Genomic DNA, 20129 nt, shown 5'->3' on the forward strand with positions numbered 1-20129 from the left:
AAATTCCAGTAAGGACACCAGTGTCAAACACTCAGAAAATGAGTACTATTGTAAATTTACAAAAGCAGATGTATTAAGTTACAGATTTTGTCGCACATTAGTAAGTGCACTCTAACAGTATTGGGAGCCCTGTGCAATGTGGACAATGGTGCTTATTCAAGACTATCTTAACACACCCCGCCCCCCAAAAATGGATTAAATAAAATGCTTTCTTTCACTGACAATGTATCATTCAAGTTTTCGATTCTCAGCTTACATCACACTATGTTTTCTGTATCTGTTTGTCTTAGCTGGTTCTTGGCAGTCTCAAATATACTTTGTTTAAAATCATTTAAACCCACACCCCTTCAGCAGAAAGAGATTCAAACTTGTGATCACTCTTCAGCAGACACTGAACTATACAAGGTAAGGCTTTATTAAAGATTGCACAGTAGTTCTGTTGTAACAACTAGAGACACTGCATGTTGTAAATCACCCTGTGTTACTCAGATGAAGGGCGTTATAGACATTTAATAAAAATAATACAAGCAGTGCACTTTTAGCTGGCCTGAACTTTGCAAGCAGCTCAGTTTGATAACTACGGTACGTTGTGCAATAACAAGTCTACAGCAAATGATAATAGCTAATACAAGGCTAATTCTATATTTGCTGAACTATAAAATGATAATCAAGTAAATATACTTCTAGCCATGGCATTCTTTTACTTTTGTCTTTATTGGTAGCATTGCTATCGTACTGCTCCAAGGTGAGCCTGATATTGAAAACTTTACACACTAAAAGTGTATATATGGAAAAATATAATAGCACATGACTACCATATTTACTATGACATAAAATGGAATGTGGAAAACAGTAATAAAAAGGTATTTACCCATTGAAAGTTTAATCTACTGTGTTCTCTCTTGTTAATGTTTATTACAGAATGTTGAGTGAGCAGTTAATGTAACATTCTTCGATATTGTTGATAGGCCAAGTGGCTAATGGTACAAGCAGTAACTTGTGCCATTGCATTTTGGTCAGGTCTACCTCCCTGCAAAGCAAAAACCTGCTCCAGACCTTTGCACTCAAACTGTTACTAACTTTCAAAGAAGTGTACTTAAGGCTCTGGTACTATTTTCACCAGTATTGCTGGAAGCCAGGTTGGCACCTTTTTACAAATGCGAGTTTGGATTCCAGCACAATAAGACACTCATACCATGATCTAAAGTATTTAAACAACAAAAAGCAAGGGTTACACGTAGTTTTCAGCACACAAGTTATCTGCCCCTGGATTATCCATGATTCATATGGATAACAAAACGTGAAACTACTGATTCCAATGATTGCAGTGGCTTTAAAAAATGCCACCATGATAATGGAAACTTGGCCCCTGTGACTAGATTATTCATTTAAGGAATTTATGTAAAGTGGGTGTACATCCATGTCTAAAAATTAATAAGAATGGCTCCATTCCTGATTTTCTGTGAAATACGTTCACTGTTTCATTCTGCTTGGCTTAAGCGCAACTATGCTGATGATGAGTCTGCTCACAGAAAACAAATTTAATGCATTTGGTTTCATATAAAGTCACCTAAGGAAAAAAAAACTGTTGGAAGCAACACTGATTAGAGGGAGGGAAGGCTTGTATTGTCAAAGCTTGCCTATTTAATTTAGGGAGGCAGGGAATGGGATTTTATCTTTCCAGACACAATTCCAGACATTTCCCAGATGTTTACACGAGAGGCTGTAAAATATAAATTTAATCTTATCAGGATAGACAGGTGTTTACGTCTTCTGGAAAGATAAGCATAACATTATTTATGACACAGTGGCAAATTTATATCATTATTTGCTTTTTCAAGCTTACTTTACCAGACATATCTCAGTATGTTTGCATTTTTACTTCAGCATGATTCAATAAATTATAAATACTCTAGTTCATAGAAAAAATATACATGAGCTCTTTCACTTATGAAGTCTTGAGGATTATCTGTGGAACAGATGGTAGATCACAATGTCAATCACTCAGTGCTATATAACATATCCACTTCATTGTTGAGATCATTTTTTTCTAGTGTCCAAAAGAGGGAGTGCTTTGCATTCTTTTCTTTGGTTTTCTATCCAGGACAGTCTAGTGCAGATGTTGAACAGGGTTGCTTGTTTAGAAATCAGAGAATCTCCACTGCCACCTGAAGAAAAGAGTGAAAAAGTGGTGAGAGTATGGTACTGACCTGGTTCAGGCATTCATTTCCAGACTTGCTAATTTAGCAGGCAGGACAAGCAAGACGACCACATGCTCCCCCTCCTTTTCTTTCTCAGGACTTAACTCCTGGTTTAATTAAACCACAGTTACCCATTACATCCAAAATGGGAAGCTGTGTTTTAATGTCAGTTTACTAACCAGGACCTTAAATTATAGTTTGAAGTTTAAGGTCCTGGTTAGTAAACTGAAATTAAACCACAATTCCCTTTTGGGGGGCAGAACAACTAACTGTGATTCTATTAAACTATAGTCTCACAAAGTTACATATCTTGTAAGGGTGTTTAGTCTAAACAACACAGCCACAGGATTTAATTCAGTACTGTCTGAGAAAAATGTCACGTTTGAAACCAACTCTATGCTACCTCCATACCTCTAGAAAGGTTGTGTGAATCATTCTCAGTAAAAGCTAATGGGGAATTGAACTAGTTAGCTTTAAAATTTGTTGTTGTTTAGTCGTGTCCGACTCTTCGTGACCCCATGGACCAGACCACGCCAGGCACTTCTGTCTTCCACTGCCTCCCGCAGTTTGGTTTAAAATAGTAAGACTAAATCATGTTATATAGCCCATATGACATAATATTTCTTTGTTTTACACGTAATGATATCACTATCTGCCAGTGGTCACTATCTGCCAGTGGTCATTTGAAGCACTTTGCCAGTGGTCATTTGAAGCACTTTCCTTGCAGGCATTAGTCCCTGACACAGTTTGGCTGCAGGATTATCCTCTCTTAACAGTGGCCAAAGTATGACTTCTGACACTTTGTGTTGAAGAAGTAGGTAAGCATTTTCTATTGACAAATGTACATTTTGAAAATGTGTGAGATTGGATTATAAACCAGCCAGCCCAATATCTATATTAGATTAGCCCAGGTCATTAGTGAGATTTATCCACTTAGTGAAATCTTTTATCAGGTCAGGGTTTGACTTTGATAAGCCATAATCGGAGATTGTGTTACTGATGCTGTCTAATATCTACTTGAAGATAACAAAAGTTATCTGTATCTTTGGGATCATATGACATCAGTATGCTGTTAATGCTCCGTTAACATATCTTTAACAAGGTGCTTGGAAACTTAGAATCATAAATCATAGAATTGTAGTTGGAAAGGATCCCAAGGGTCATTTAGTCCAACCTCCTGCAATGCAGGAATCACAACTAGATAATTCATGACTGAAGGCTTTCCAGCCTCTGCTAAAAAACCTCCAAGGAAGGAGAGTCCACAACTTCTTGTGGAAGTCTGTTCCACTGTCAAACAGCTCTTACTGTCAGAAAGTTCTTTCTGATGTTCAGTTGGAATCTCTTTTCTTGTAACTTGAATCCATTGATTCATGCCCCACCCTCCAGAGCGGGAGGAAATAAGCATGCTCCATCCTCAGCATGACGGCCTTTCAGATATTTGAAGATTTCTATCATATCTCCTCTCAGTCTCCTCATTTCCAGGCTAAACAAACTCAGCTTCCTCAACCATTCCTTATAAGGCTTGGTTTCCAGACCATCATCTTGGTTGCCCTCATCTGCACACGTTCCTGCTTGTCGATATCCTTCTTAAATTGTGGCAACCAGAACTGGACACAGTACTCCAGGTGTGATCTGGCCAAGGTAGAATAGAGAGGTGCTTTGTCTTCCCTTGATCTGGACACTAAACTTCTGTTGATGCAGCCTAGAATAGCATTAGCTTTTTTTGCTGCTGCATCACACTGGCGACTCATGTTAAAGTTGTGGTCTGCCAAGACCTCTAGATCCTTTTCACATGTAGTACTGGTGAGCCAGGTGTTCCGCATCTTATGGTTGTGCAACTGGTTCTTCCTAAGTGCTGAACCTTACATTTCTCCGTATTGAAATTTATTCTGTTAGTTTGGGCCTAGTTCTCCAATCTGTTAAGGTAATCCTGAATCTCGATTCTGTTTTCTGTGGCATTAGCTACCCCTCCTAGTTTTGGTGTCATCTGCAGACTGGATGAGCATTTCCTTAATTCCGTCATCCAAATTGTTTATAACACATTGAACAGCAGTGGACCCTGGACAGAACCCTACAACACCCCACTTGTCACTTTTTTCCAGGATGGCGAGAAACTGTTAGTGAGCACTATTTTAGTGCAAATGTTGAAGAGTGCTCACTTGCCTAAGAGCTTGTCCTTACTTTCCTACGTCACTTATCTGGTGGAGATGAACCACAAGCCTGGATCCAGGTGTAGTGGTAAACCAATCCATGGCTTAGCATCTGGTAGTGTGGGAACAGTGGCTGAGATCTATGCTTTGGTAAGCTAGTTACAAGTAGGTAGCCGTGTTGGTCTGCCGTAGTCAAAACAAAATAAAAAAATTCCTTCCAGTAGCACCTTAGAGACCAAGTAAGTTTGTTATTGGTATGAGCTTTCGTGTGCATGCACACTTCTTCAGCTAGTTTGAGCAAACACAGAGCCTGTGAACTTGCTAACTAATTAGTTGTGAATTAGCAAGCTAAGCCTATACTAGCATAGGGCTCATTTCTTGGTTATGTCAGACAATTCTGGAAGATTGAGATTCTACACTGACATCTGGTTGCATATGTGAATTTCTATATTTGTAGACAGATGGCACAAGTGCTTCTTTCCCCCTAATCAGGAGCTTTTGCTTTTAGGCACAACCCAGACAAAGTTAGCTATTTTAAAATCTTAGTGCAATAATTCAGTTATTAGCACATGCCTACTACTGAAATTGGGACGCGGGTGGCGCTGTGGGTTAAACCATAGAGCCTAGGACTTGCCAATCAGAAGGTCGGCGGTTCGAATCCCCACGACGGTCCCTGCTCCCGTTCCTCGGTCCCTGCTCCTGCCAACCTAGCAGTTTGAAAGCACGTCAAGTGCAAGTAGATAAATAGGTACCGTTCCGGTGGGAAGGGAAACGGTGTTTCCGTGCGCTGCTCTGGTTTGCCAGAAGCGGCTTAGTCATGCTGGCCACATGACCTGTACGCCGGCTCCCTCGACCAATAAAGCGAGATGAGCGCCGCAACCCCAGAGTTGGCCACGACTGGACCTAATGGCCAGGGGTCCTTTTACCTTTTTTACTACTGAAATCAATGGGGCCTAGCCCTGTTTAATTTGGGGTGGCTTGAGCCTGCATGGTTAGGTTGCCGATATTCTGTTGACTTTCCCCCCTCTTCAAATCACATCATTTTAAAAAGTATGCCTGACTGTTAATGTTTTAACCTTTAATTTCTCCCTTTAAAAAAAATAATCCACCGTTTATGGACGAGAAATCCAAAGTTTCTTAGCGGGGGTGTGGATAAGAAAGAAACAGGGGCAAAAATACACAGAATATGTTCTAAAGCGCAGCCCGCTCCAGCAGCCGTTAACGGCTGACCTGAGGGAACTGTTGTACCGCGTTCATAAAATTCTCCTCCCTCGTCCGGCCGTTTACTTTTGAACTGATCCTTCCGAAGCGGTTGATTGGCTCGAGACTACCGGCTTGTCCAGGCGCGTGCGCAGCAGCGAGCTGCCGTGGCTGCTTCCCTTTCCTCCTTTCCGGCGATTCTGATTGGAGGAGGAGGGGAAGAAGGGTTTAGCAGCCCCCGGCTGGGATCCATTCAGGGGAAGCTGAGAGGAATTTGCGGGGAGCGAGGGATCTGCTGCCGCAGGTGGAGGTGAGCCTGTAATACGTGTATTATTTTGAAGGAGAATAAAAATGGGGGGGGGGGTAAGGCTTTTATGGGCGTACTAGGTCGTTGCCATCGTGACTGACCCGTCCCCGAAGTGTTTTGGGAGAAATTAAGGGAGTGGCGGAGAGAGCCTTGAAAAGTGCTCCTGTTTCTGTAGGTAAAAAGAAGAGCAGCAGTAAAGGTAACTCATTTTGGGAGGGGGGAAACAGTGTAACCACCAAGAACTTCGTGGCATTTTCGTTAGTACCACTCTGCTCTGGCATTTGGATGCATATCGGAACAATACAGCTGTCCTAAGACCCTGAAAACTCAAAGGCAAGTATCGTTTGTAGTCAACTTCTTGCTATACTGATTTATCCCTTAAGCTGTAAATGCCCCTTCTGGTGACTGTTCTTAGGTCACGATCCTCCAGCTATTTGTATCTAAACAATACCATTACTCAAGAGTGGAGCTACTTGGCAAATAAATGACCGGAGGGGTCCAGATCTAAAGCATATACAGCTTGCCCTTATTTAAACTTCCTTAAATTTCAATCCCTTTATATTAATTTGTGATTAAGAATGTAAAGTGTTAGTGGTTCACAGTGACTTGCATTAATAAATATTGAGAAACTCTCAGACTTTGTTTGCAAACTTGCGTTTAAAAAGAAACAAGTACCAGGGAACTGATCTTTCCTTTCCATCTTAAGCTCAGTTCAGATGCGATTTTGTATTTCTTCCATAAAGTATTTCACTTCTGTTCACCTACCTACTTTCCTACATTTGAACTTGTGGATGCTTGACACATGCCAGAATAATAAAAGCTTGAGTTAAATAAGCTTGCCTGTCTTTCAGTGACTTAAACCATTTTAAGCAGATACAGTGGTACCTCGGGTAGCTTGCACTTCAGGTTACATACACTTCAGGTTATAGACTCTGCTAACCCAGAAATAGTACCTCGGGTTAAGAACTTTGCTTCAGGATGAGAACAGAAATCATGCTCCAGCGGGACTTCCGGGTTGGCGCCATCGCCGAATGGCGGACTCCCTCCGAGCTCCGGAGGGAGTCTGCTCGGCAGGGGCTGGGTCCTACCGCAACGGCGATGCGGGGACCCTTAGAAACCACGGCCACGGAGGCCGTGGACATGGAGACTCGGCTTGCACCGTTAGCGCCCTCCCGACTCGTGAAGGAGCCTTTTTAAAGGCTACGGATCGGGTGCCGGGGAGAAGCGTGGTGCCTTGAGTCCTCTGCTTCCCCTGCTGAGCGCAGCCGCATGCCATCCGGCGGAGAGCGCTGACCTCTTCCATTGAAAATTCGGACTTTTCAACAATAACCCGTGAGTAAATCTGGAAATCGGGTTCAAAAGGAGGAAAAAAGAAATTTTTTTTTCGAATTGGATACGAGCGGGGGGGATTCAAAAAGGAAGTCAGTCCCCTCCCTACTGTAAATTGTCTAAAACAAAGACGGGGAAACCAAGACCCAAAAAGGCTTGCATTGCTGATAAAAATTACAATTCCACGATGGGGAACTACAAGAACTGTGCTGGAGGAGGAACTGGAGAAGGGAAACACAACCCCCCCCCCTGGGAACCGGGGCGATTGAAGAGAGAGCCTGGTGAAAGGAGTCGGAGAGTTCGACAGTTTTCAAAATAGCTGTCAAAGTCGGAAAGTGGAGTGGATTTTATTATGAGAACTTGGCTGGTTAAATTTGCTTCAATTTGCTACAATTTGTTAAAATCTGGATACAAAATGGCGAATATGGATAACAACTTGACTTTTGGACTAGAGGAAACAAAGTTATAACAATCCCCCTCGAGGAGCTTCGGGACATTACAAGGACTGGGAAAGTGGAAAAACACCAATGGAATTTTACAGAACTGGTTACCTTCTGGGAAAGCTGCAAAACGGAAACAACATCTCGTCTGCAGGGTGTTTTCTGTAGACAATAGACTTTTCTATTGAAGAAAGGAAGGGACTGAACGTAAGGTTTTGCCCCTGAACAACAACCATCCCTGCAGACTTACCAAACTTGCGAATTACAACGTTTAAGCAGCGGAACAAAAGGAAATTAGACTACAAACCGGAAAGAACAACGGAGGGAGTTTTACTACAGTTTTCTTAAAGACTGAAGTTAAAGCTTTGGAGAATAATAATAATAATAATAATTTTGATTATCAAAAAATTTATTTCTAATTTTAAAAAAAAAAAGGGAAAGCCAGCTGGAGTTGGGGAAAAGTTGTGATTTATGGCCTTAAGAATTCCAGGCAGATACTAGGGGTTGATGGTCAGGGGGAAATTAAACCGGGGACAGGGGGGGGAGAACTAAAACTCCAAAGGCTTGCCAACTTTGTTCTTTTTTGTTGAATTGGTCTTTCTTTTTTATTATTCATTATATCTCTTATTTTTTACCTTTTCTATTGTTATTATCTGGGGTGCTTTTTTTATCAAAAATGGAAATTGTGGAATGAAAGGGGGTGGGTCCTGGGGAAAGAACATCGGGTTGTTTATTATTATTAAGGGTAAAACAAATTAAGCTTTAATTTGAAAGGGGAATTTGTGTGGCCAACAATGTGAAATGGGAATATGGTGGGGGTGGGGGAAGGGGGGAGTCCCATAAGTGATTATGTATTTTTTGAAAAATTTTAATAAATATTATTTAAAAAAAAAAAAGAAATCATGCTCCAGCGGCGTGGCGGCAGTGGGAGGTCCCATTAGCTAAAGTGGTGCTTCAGGTTAAGAACAGTTTCAGGTTAAGAACGGACCTCCGGAACAAATTAAGTACTTAACCCGAGGTACCACTGTATCTCATAATAATAATAATAATAACAATTTATTATTTATACGCCGCCCATCTGGCTGGGTTTCCCCAGCCATTCTGGGCGGCTTCCAATAAAACACTAAAATACAATAACCTATTAAACATTAAAAGCTTCCCTAAACAGGGCTGCCTTCAGATGTCTTCTAAAAGTTTGGTAGTTATTTTATAGAATCATAAGAGTTGGAAGGGACCCCGAGGATCATTTATTCCATTCCCCTGCAATTCAAGAATATCCAGCTGTCTCTTACAGACATTAAACCTGCAACCTTGGTACTGTCAGCCCCATGCAACCAGCTGAACTTTTCAGCTATATTGTGTTTGGTTTATAGTCACATTTCTTGGTAAACTGGCATCATTTCCTAGATGGGTATCTGATAAGGGAACTATAATTTTTATACTTTTAAATTCAAATGACCATAGTAACAATTAACTAGGTATTTTTTTACACCTCTATGGCAATTCCTATGTGTTTCCAGGTGGGTTTCACAGGAGAATTCTCAGAAGCATAGGAAGGGCCTTCTGTGAAATATAGGCACAATATTAGATTTCTTTAGAAACATAAAACGGGACAAAGAAAAATCTGCTAGAAAAAAGATTGGCTCCAATCCCAGTGTCAGTATAATAAGAACATTGGAAACTACCTTATACCATGCTAGAGCATTAGTCCATTGGTAAAGGTAAAGAACCCCTGGACAACCAGTCAAATTTGACTATGGACTGCAGTGCTCATCTGCGCTTTCAGGTCGAGGGAGCCGGCATTTGTCTGCAACTTTCTGGGTCATGTGGCCAGCATGGCTAAACTGCTTCTGGCGCAATGGGACACCATGACGAGTACCAGAACGCACAGAAACACTGTTTACCTTCCTGCAGCAGCAGTACCTATTTATCTACTTGTGCCGGTATGCTTTTGAACTGCTAGTTTGGCAGGAGCTGGGACAAAGCAATGGGAGTTCACCCCATCGCATGCGTTCAAACTGTGATCGGAAAGCCCAAGAGGCTAAGTGGTTTAGTATTGTCTACACTGACTGGCAGTACCTTGTCAGGATTTCAAACGAGGCTTTTGCTGTTTAAACCTGGGACGTTTTGCTTGGAAGAAATGTGCTCCACCACTGAGCCACGCCCCTTTCCTAATTTATGAAGAAATTGTACTATAGTCATTGGAAGACTACTTACGTATTATTTTGTGTGATGTGCAACAAAATATCCATGCAATACATAGCATTTTCTTTTTAAAACAAGTTTCACTGATGCTGGAGTTATAGGTCATTGTGAAAGAAGTTCTTTGTTTTATTTGCTGAGAAACATCAGTGATGAGGCAATAAAATTTTGTAAGCAGGAGTGCATTTTTCCTTTCATATAATTACTAGTCATCAGAGTGGTAGAGAACTAAGGAATGGAGGTAAAGGTTTCCCTGCTGAGAACAAACTTTTTTGCCTTATTCTTAGACAGGTTCAGCCCATTGTGAATAAATTATAATTATAGGATTTCTGCATCACTACTTCAGCTCAGAAAATATGCCTTACTGCTTGTTATCACCCCTGAATGTCCAGCTTGGAAAACATAATCGCCAAATTCTTCACTTTTTATTCCAGATAAATAGAGAACTGTTATTTCTAGAATATACCAATCCCAGGGCTGACAAATACGACTTCACTATATCTTCTCGGTGAGTATTGAAAATTGTACTTTGCTATTTGTTTGTTTTATTTATTATATTTTTCTGTAGTATCTAATGGAATTTTCTCCAAATACTCTGGGTTTTGTTTACATTTTTAAGGTGCATTACTACTGTTTCCTTAGCCATGCAACCAGTGTAGATTGATTAAAATTGAGTCATATCAAGTCAGTTACTTAAATCAGAAAAAAATGCAAATTTAAAGCATTGATTTCAGTTGTGTCCTGCCGATACTACATCATATATTTCCTAAACAATAGCTGTGTTCACATGAATGACAAACCAAATTTTATGACCCGTGGCTTATTGTGAATGAGCAGCATGTTGGTACGCTCTGCCTGATTACTCCTGTTTTGCTCTTCCCCTTGCATATGTGGGATATGCAATGCAGGGACTCTAGTTTGTGGCTCCCCAACAAGCCATCATTTGCAAACCTTAAGCCAAATTGTTGGGGAGATGTAAATCATAGAACTGTAGAGTTGGAAAAGACATAGAGGGTCATCTAGTCCAACCCTCTGCAATGCAGGAATCTCAACTAAAGCACCCATGACAGATGGCCAAAATCTACAGTTGTCCCTCTTTGAAGCATAGTGTGACACTTCTTACGTTCTTCGGTGGACAAAGGCAACTGTGTGTAAGACAGCACAGTCATGAAAAGAACAACAGAAATAGCCTTTCTGGGGTGCTTTTCCACTGATGCTTAGTGGTCATGACAAGGCAGAATTTACCTAACCAGCCCCACTGGTGAAAGTCCTGTGCAAGGACTTCCACTTGTACCATGGAGCTCTACCCAGCTCTCTTCCCCCACTTCATGTCCCCTGAAATTTGCCTCCAGGAGGAGGTTTGGGAGAACCTTCAGAACAGTGCTCAGGTGGAAGTGGGGTGTTTGTGCATACGGAACAATTGGAAGAGTGCAGTGTTGAATTCTGCCTGCCGGGTTCAGAAAATCCTTGGTTGTATTCAACTAATGTTTACTCTTTTGACGTCGGTTGACTCATCCATGGAACTTCACGTACATAGTTCCAGCGTGTTCTAAGGTCTGTGAAAGAAACAATATGCTTGACTGCATATAGATGCCGGTGAAGCATCATATTAAACAGAAGTCAAAAGGCTTTTGTGACTATTTAAAGTCATTTTCTGACTATTGAAACTGAGGACGCAACCAATGTGTTCATCCGTATGGTAATTGCTCACCAATGGAATGGTTCAATGGATTCAAACTGAAGGAATACTATTGTTATAGCTGTGCGTTAGCAACTGAAAGAAATGTACTGGGAGGAGACGTAACAAGCAGCAACTCTTTGTTCAGAGCTACAATGGGGCAATCAGAATTTGTGGGGAGCACATAGGAATGCAGAAGAGGATCCAGGACTTATATCCTACTGCCCAGTATGTTCATAGCTGTACCCTTCAAGTGAACTTGGTGATAAAACCAACAGCTTTACAAATCAAATAAATGATTTTCAGACCTTTTTTTTGGTTTCCTGGCATCCTTTGCCAGCAGCACAAAAAGGAATGCAGTTTTGGAGAGTGTTGCAAGAAGAAGAATCCCCAGATTATCTTGGACATGCTGGAACTTTAACTTCTTAACAATGAATGTAGTATTTGGGAAGAGACTGACACTAATTTAATATTTTTGGAAGAAACCTTTTTATAACAGCACAATCAGGTGCAAGTTGCTGTACCTTTTGTACCTGTCTTTTTCAGAATGATGACTCATGTGGATATCCACTTCAGTTAACTCCAGAGAACAGCTTGACTTTGTCAGATTTTATGAGCATCATCACGTCAAGTCAAAAGATTCCATTAAAAGCTTGTTCTCTGAGTTAATTCTGGCAATCTCAGCTTCCCAGAAGCAAAACAAAGGAGAATCTGGATCAAGACACCTTGGACATCATTGCACAAGCAAAATAATATCTGCATTTACTGATCATTTGGTGTAACACCTGTACAAGGGACTTTGTTTCTAGTACATAACTTGAGTTTCCTGCAACAGGCACTTAATGAAGCTATTGAAGCGTGGACCATTACTGTGGGATGAAGGCTGGGCTTTCTATCTTGTGCAAGAGGCAAGAATTCTGCAGTCACAAAACTGTGTTTACATTCCTGCACAAGCTTTCAGAGAGCAAGCTGGAGACAACATTGCAGCAAATTATCTCATTGCCAAGATTCTTGATCACCGCTCAGATGACAATGGTAAATGTGCTATGGAGTTTCTCAGCAGTGAGGATTAAGCATTTCCTCTGGAACACCAGGAAAGAAGACAGACTCAATGCTTTGTGGATTAAGTAAGTTCCAGACTTCAATCACAGGACAACTAGACTGTTTGCAAGACCAAAAGACTCTTTGGAGAAGGGGTGTGGCCATGGAAAAGAGAATGGCTGCTTAACTCTGGAGCTCCGTTCCTTGCCTGAAGGAAACACAGTTAAGAGAAGGTAATTTATCAACCTGCTGTTCTCTGGATGGAGCAGAGGTCAAAGGAATGTTCACAAATCATGACTGACCAAAATTAGGTGATCTTGCTCTATTTTTTTTAAACCTTGTGATAAAAAAAACATACTTCAAGGTTGCAGGATGCTGAAGCTGACACTTAACACGGCACTGCCTTTGAAGGATTCCCCCTTTCTAAACAATCAATGACAATGAACATGTCATTTTCAATACTGATTTTTCCTGGCAAGGTACATTTCAAAGGCTTTGCCAACATTTAGCACTAAGCCATGTTTGGTGGTAACCATAGTTGTTCTTACATTTAATCACATACAGTGGTACCTCGGGTTAAGTACTTAATTCGTTCCAGAGGTCCGTTCTTAACCTGAAACTGTTCTTAACCTGAAGCACCACTTTAGCTAATGGGGCCCCCTGCTGCCGCTGTGCCGCCAGAGCCCGATTTCTGTTCTTATCCTGAAGCGCTATTTCTGGGTTAGCGGAGTGTGTAACCTGAAGCATATGTAACCTGAAGTGTATGTAACCCGAGGTACCACTGTACTGCTTTCCCCCCAGACTGTGACTGAAGGCAGCTTACAGATAAAATAGAAAAAGCTAAAACATAGTTAATCATAGTTGAAGCTGAAGTGTTGTGCAATCATGTAAACCGTGTCTGTCTTCATGACAGAATAGATTCCTGCAGCCATTTGTGCAGCTCCAGCCTCCCATCCCAAAGACCTTTGCAGCACCTTTAGACTGGCAGGGCCTCGAGGGCCTTGTCATCAGTGTCACTGGCCCACTTGCCCACTTGTTATTACTATTGCTTTTGTATCCCACCTTTTTCTTAAGGGAGCTCAAGGTGGTGTACATAGTTCTCCACTTCCTCTTTGAATCCCCGCAGCCACCCTGCGAGGTAGGTCAGGCTGAGAGGCAGCAACTGGCCCAAGATCACTCAGTGAGCTTCATGGCCAAGCGAGGATTTGAGCCCTGGTCTCCTAGGCCCTAGTCCAACACTAACCAAGGGGTGCACAGCCCCTCCAGATGATGTTGGACTACACCTCCCATCATCACTGACTATGCTGATTGGGGCTGATGGGAGTTGTAGTCCAGAAACATTTGGCGGGCCAGAGTTTGTGCACCCCTGCTCTAACCATTACACAACACTGGCTGGCTGACTGGATGGGTGAGCTGTGGGAAATGTTGTCTGTTTTGTCTTGCCGGTCCTACTTCATCTCCCTTTGCCCATTGAAGGAGACACAATCCTATTTTAAAGTGAACAGTGATTTTTATTGGGTTAATTAACTATATCTAATGCATTTAAGTTTCACATAAATTCTCTTTGAGCGGAAAAGAAACATTTGGCTACCTTATGACATTTGTTTTATTTTTTTCTTTAAGCACTCCTTCCCCCAAAAAAAACAGTTCTATATAGCTTTTTGAAGAAGTCATCTCCAAAGTGTGTGCTGTCCCTGCTGGGATGCTACAAGGAATAGATACCTCCCTTGACTCTGAATGATTTACTGTTTTGTTTCCTATTATTCAGTCTGCTGCACTGAGTACACTTGGACCAGTCCATCACTCTTGATTAAGAAAGACAGCAGAACTACTTGCACTTGAAGGGGAGGGTGCTGTTGCATCTCTTGAGTCACTGCTCTAGGTTTGCCTCCTTCCAAATTGGTGGCATATACGGGTCAGTAGCTCCTGCAGAGATACAAGAGGTGGGCTCCTCTAAGAGTGAGCAATCTTTATCCTAACATTCTCTAAAAGGAAGCCTTATTTGGGTCTGGGTGAACTATGTCTTCAGTTTTAATACAGATCAGATGTGGGAAAGTTATTTCAAACATATTGTTTCCTTTAAAGCTTGCAGCTTATCACCTTTTTATTATCCGTCCCTTCTAATCAGTTTAGTTGGGCATACAGCATCTCATCTTTATTTTATCCTTATAATTGAGCTAGGTAGGTTAGGCTGGGAATTGGTGACCAGCACAAGGCCACCCACTCAGTTTCATGGCTGAGTAGGGATTTGATCATGAGTAGGCAGCCCTGGTCTGACAAGAAAAGTCCTGCAATGATGAACAAGTGCATTTATGGCTTAATGTTGCTGATGACATAAATGAACCTCAAAACACTCTTTAGTTTACCTGTGATAATACATCCATTGCTTAAGAGGAAATGATTTCTAAGTGTCTTTTTGCATAGCTAATGTATACTTTTATTTAAGAACAGAAATGTACTTGAATAAAAAATATATAGAAAACCTATGACATTAGCCCCATATAAACTGTATGTATGAGTGGTGATTGGAGAAGGAACTGGCAAACCACTCCAGTATTTTGCCAAGGAAACTCCATGGACATAGATAAGGAGAAGCTTTGAGAAGAATGTGAGTTTCCAAGGCACGCTCTGGCTCATGGGGTCACGGAGAGTTGAACATGACTAAGATGACTAAACGAGTGGTGGCATAATTTAGATATATACTTTATAGGTCATAAGCAGCATTGATTTCTTTGATCATATGGTCCACGTATGATGGTCTGACAGAAACCCCTTTCTTGCTTCATTAGAGGGTTGTGCTAGTTATAGCTTGGCAACACATCATTGTATAGAGTAAGTGGGAATCCGTAATATATAACGGATTAGTTTTTGGCCCATTCCACATTTTTTTAAAAAGAAAAAACAATTTCTATATTAATTTCTTAAACTATGTTGAAAAACATGCAATAAATACTATAGCTTAATTAAACCAACTTAGAATGACTTGATTCTAATAGACTTTACATGCATATATATAATTTTAAAAATGTTTCCCTCTTTATTTTTAGGAAATGCATCATTTTGAAGAGGAACTAACTTGTTCCATTTGCTACAGTATATTTGATGACCCTCGTGTACTGCCATGTTCACATACTTTTTGTAGAAACTGTTTGGAAAGTGTTCTTCAGTTATCAGGCAACTTTTCCATATGGAGACCCTTAAGACTTCCACTGAAGTGTCCCAACTGTAGAAGCATTGTTGAAATTCCACCGACTGGCACAGAATCTTTGCCTGTCAACTTTGTATTAAAGGCTATAATTGAAAAGTATCAGCAAGAGGACCATCCAGATGTCGCTACGTGTAGTGAACATTATAGACAACCTCTAAATGTTTACTGTCTTCAAGACAAAAAACTAGTATGTGGCCATTGTCTTACAATAGGAAAACACCATGGCCATCCCATAGACGACCTTCAAAGTGCCTACATGAAAGAAAAGGAAACTCCTGGCAAACTCCTTGAACAGCTGACAGATAAACACTGGAGTGAAGTGTGTTTACTTATTGAAAACCTGGAAGAACATAAAGCTCAATGTGAGAGCATTGTCCAGGAGGATAAAAAAACTGTGTTGCAATATTTCAAGAGACTCAGTGATTTACTTGATCATAAAAAACAAGCTTTGCTTGCAGCTTTGGAAGAAGTGAACATGCAAATTGAGACAGAATATGAACCTCTGATTGAAAATATGAAAGGCATACGGGAAGAACAACTTGAATTGATGTCACTGAATACAGCCATTCAGGAGGAGGAATCTCCCCTCTTATTTCTGGAGAAGGTTGATGATATTCGCCAGCGTGTTAAAGCTTTGAAGGAAAAGCCGTTACCAAATATAAAGCCTGTAGAAATCTACCCGCGAATAGGGCAGGTGCTGAAAGATGTGTGGTCCAAAAGTGAAATTAGTCAGGTCAACAAGATTGTCATTCCCAAAATAAAGCTAATTTCAAAAGAAAAAATATGTAGCCATGGCTGTGAAAAGGAGAAGAAACCACGTAAAGAATTCTTCAGGTCCTTAAAGCATCTGGCAGTTATACTCACTTTCTTAGTTGTGGCTACTATTATCTTTAGCCAACATCCCTTTCCATTTGTAAAGGAAGTAACATTCCCCTTTGTTATGGAGTCCTTGGAAACATTCTATCAAGATTTTAGTAAGAGGTTTCAGATGGTGGTGGGAACCCTGTGGTATACCTCTAATTTTCTACTTGAATGCCTATACAGAATATTTCCTAGTTCCGTGTGAATATTTCAAGTAACAACCTGTGCTATATTAAGGACCTCATGGATTATTTTAATTTTTAAAAACAGATTCTTATAGCCTGTTGTTAAACTTAGAATGGTAGCCATTAAGATCAGATGATTGAGCCTATTGGCCGATTTACCAGCAACAATTTATAGTAAGGGGATGGAAATTTTATTAAAATGAAACCAATACATGGGAATTTCTGGTCTCAGAATATGTTCACAAACTGATATAAGTAAAGATTAAAGTGTAAATAAAGTGTTAAAAAAGAAGTAAAGATTAAACGGTCCTGTAAAGGCAGTTTGGGAGCTATAGTAGACTCCCTTGAATTAGCATCCTCTGCTATCACATCTTTGTGACCTTCAATCCTTGTTTGTCTTTACTTACTCTTTTACATATTTTATAAACGCTATTTCCAAAGTATTATTTAGTGCAAAAAGAGCTGGAATGAATGTCATAGTATTTTAGTGACACATTAATCTTAAGTACCCTATAACCTTCCACTAATTTTCTTAGTTGCCCCATCAGTGTTTAATGTTTTAAGTACCAAAGATTTCAAAATGCATTTTTTCCTGGAAAACAAAGTTAATCGTTAACTAGTATGAAAAATAACTGCCAGTAATTCCCAAAGCGACAAAACAGCATGTCTGGGAACATTAGAAGGTGTTTGCTTTACAGCTGTTGTAGGAAATCACAAAACCCTACAAACCAGAACTGTACCTGTATATGTAGTTTGGTGATTATGTTAGGGATATACGCAGAAGGCAATATAGTATGCCGTAATTGAAACTAGTTTCTCTGCTGGCATAAGACTTGGTGGATTCAATGTTTCTGTATGTTCACTGTATATTTTTGTATAAATGAATTACACGTTTTATCAAATTAGAGATGTAGACTTACACTTTTCAACAGACTACGTTGCTTATCTCATAATACACCACAATTCATAATACTTCTACTCAGAAATAGGTCTCTTACTTTTTATGAAGCTTACTTCAGAGTGGGGAAAGGATCTATTAGAAATCTCACAGGATTTCTACCTTTATGGCTCAACAGAGGTTTGAACTTGAGTCAGTTCTAAGAAGGGCGCTGGAATATTTTTCTTATACCTTAGAAGTGCCTCCTGGAGAGATTCAAGAGTAGACATAACCCCTACAGGCGACAGCCCCATCTAAGTTCCAAGATGTCATGTCACTCTAAATGTGTAAGTTACAGGAAATGAATGTTCCTTTGGACAAGTGCATCACTGTTCTGGTGAATATGTGTGTCCTGCACTGATCATCTGAAATTTTCAGCACAGACCTGGATGTGGATTGTATGTTTAAATAGGCACTGCTGCATTTGGTAATAAGCTATTCCATATCAATGGGGTGTTAGGCAAGGGGTAGTACTTCTGGTGGGGGACGTCATGCTCCTGGGGTAGTTTGCCCACTCATGGGCACTATCTGCACTATCCCTGCATGCAAAGACAGCCTGCAGTGGATTGAGCGGATGAGACCAATAGAGGGTCCAACAGTCAAGAAGGGTTTTTTTTTCGTGGGGGGGGGTTGCATGTTGCTGTAGAGGGAGAATTGAGGGGCAAATGTGGCTCCTCAACCTGGGAAGGCAGCCCACCTGGGAGAAGGAAAACTACTAAACCCCTGCCTTGCAGAATACTGTATTGGCCTGAATATAAGCCTCACTTTCCCCCCAAATTTCAACCATGAAAAGTTAAAGTGTGGCTTAAATTCACAACCTTACAAAAACTGGCTTTTATGATAGAATTATATTCAGGTATTCTCTCTCCCCCCCCCCCCCTTGAATTTTAAAGGTGCAGCTTATATTTGGGTGCAGCTTATATTCAGGCCAATACGGTATCTGTGGGAGAAGGTGGCGCCTTGTAAGTCTCTTTCTGGCAACTCCTGCATCCACATTGGTGTCAAATGTATTGCTCTACTTTCCTTTGGACCACATCACAAGAGCCAGATGGGAACTGAAAACTAAACTACTTAGTAGTTTAGTACATCATTTGCCAATCTTATCACTTACCATGTTTAGGACTTGGATGGTGGGCAGCTACACACTGATATCTTGCCTAGTGGAGCAGTCCCTATGGGATTTATATTTTGGTTATTCACCCACCACAGCCTTATGTAACTTGCACCTGTAATTTATTTCCTAAGAATTGTGGGGCTTTTTATTACGTATTCAGCTTCATGCTTTTAAAATGTAAAAAAAAATGAAAATGTATTGGAGTTATTTTTCCAGTTTTTCGGATTGCAGAATTTGTATTTTTCCATGTACTAATATCTTAATCTTCATTACAGCGAACAACTTTTGCTGACAATTGTCACATCTCTATCACAAACCTACTTCTGAAGGTATTTTAAATAAAACTTGAAAAACGTGACTTTGCTGCCCTTGTGTACCATTCACATTATTGGGGGGGGGGGGTTAAGGATTAAATTTTCCAGAAAGGAGGATTCGGTCTTTTCAAAATCAGTTGTGCACATATAATGTAGTCAGGAAACATTCCACTTGGGAGACAGAGAGGCCTGTAAATTTCAGGTTCCCATAGACCAATGATCATATCCTTATCATTGGGTTGCAAAGGGTATACTTAGAGTAAAATGAACAAGTAGGAATCTGTAAATGTTCTTGCCACTGGACATATATTGGTTACTTTGGGAATAAATCTCATTGAAATCAGTAGCACTTAATTGTGCCATATGGGCCTGTACCTCAGATCTTTTAAGGTATCTAGTCATCTAGGTCAAAAGAAAAAAAATACATTCAGCAGAGACTTAAATGTAATTAATACATCTCCCAGGAGGAGGAAGGTTGTCAACTATTCAGTGTCAACCAGGAGAACTGCACCACCTAGCTAGAGTCTTGCACTACATGTGGTTTGCTGCATCTGCCTTCTTTCAAGAGAATCATGTCTGCTTTCTTGAGCCTCACCCATACTGCACAAGACCAGGGAAGAAAACAATTGTTCAAAACAAAGTATCTTTTTATGGGACCTGTGGAGTTCGTCCCATTCCCAACCAGAGAGGGAAAGGGTGGTGGTGTTAAGATATCCTCCAGCACCTCAACAATGGATTCTCACTGAGATTGAAGCCTGCAAGTAAATACATCTTGTGGACCTTCAGGGTGTCATTAGCAAAAGTCTTTGTTTCCGGCCTGCTCACTGACCAGCATGGTTATAGCGGAGGACCAAGAATTTTGAACTGTGCTTGCATACCTTCGGTTAACATTTTTATTAAAAACAAACAAACAAGAAATTAGAAATCTCATTTTCATGTTTCAGATGTAGCCTCTGTACCGA

The 20129-nt window shown here is 40.6% G+C and overlaps 1 protein-coding gene and 1 long non-coding RNA gene across 8 annotated transcripts; one reads left to right on the forward strand and one right to left on the reverse strand.

The window, feature by feature from the left end:
- Window positions 1-392: 392 nt before the first annotated feature.
- LOC310678514 lies at window positions 393-4931 on the reverse strand. Its single transcript, XR_014511800.1, has 2 exons — window positions 3507-4931; window positions 393-2168 (listed from the first exon to the last, which is right to left on the reverse strand). It is a non-coding gene; the product is annotated as an uncharacterized lncRNA (long non-coding RNA).
- Window positions 2999-19207, forward strand: TRIM59 (tripartite motif containing 59). 7 transcript variants are annotated; one of them, XM_083442347.1, is made up of 5 exons: window positions 5678-5861; window positions 10264-10337; window positions 12054-12781; window positions 14317-14491; window positions 15596-19207. In XM_083442347.1, the coding sequence occupies exon 5, from the start codon at window positions 15599-15601 to the stop codon at window positions 16820-16822; it is 1224 nt and encodes a 407-aa protein (XP_083298473.1). In that variant the 5' UTR covers window positions 5678-5861; window positions 10264-10337; window positions 12054-12781; window positions 14317-14491; window positions 15596-15598; the 3' UTR covers window positions 16823-19207. The 7 variants fall into 7 exon arrangements, with proteins under 7 accessions (XP_083298471.1, XP_083298476.1, XP_083298473.1 ...); XM_083442348.1 differs by having other exon boundaries at window positions 12343-12781; XM_083442350.1 differs by lacking the exon at window positions 14317-14491 and having other exon boundaries at window positions 5290-5861; window positions 12054-12859.
- The last annotated feature ends 922 nt before the right edge of the window (window positions 19208-20129 follow it).

The sequence above is a fragment of the Podarcis tiliguerta genome (assembly GCF_965153285.1).
Source record: "Podarcis tiliguerta genome assembly, chromosome: 5".
Classification (NCBI taxonomy): domain Eukaryota; kingdom Metazoa; phylum Chordata; class Lepidosauria; order Squamata; family Lacertidae; genus Podarcis; species Podarcis tiliguerta.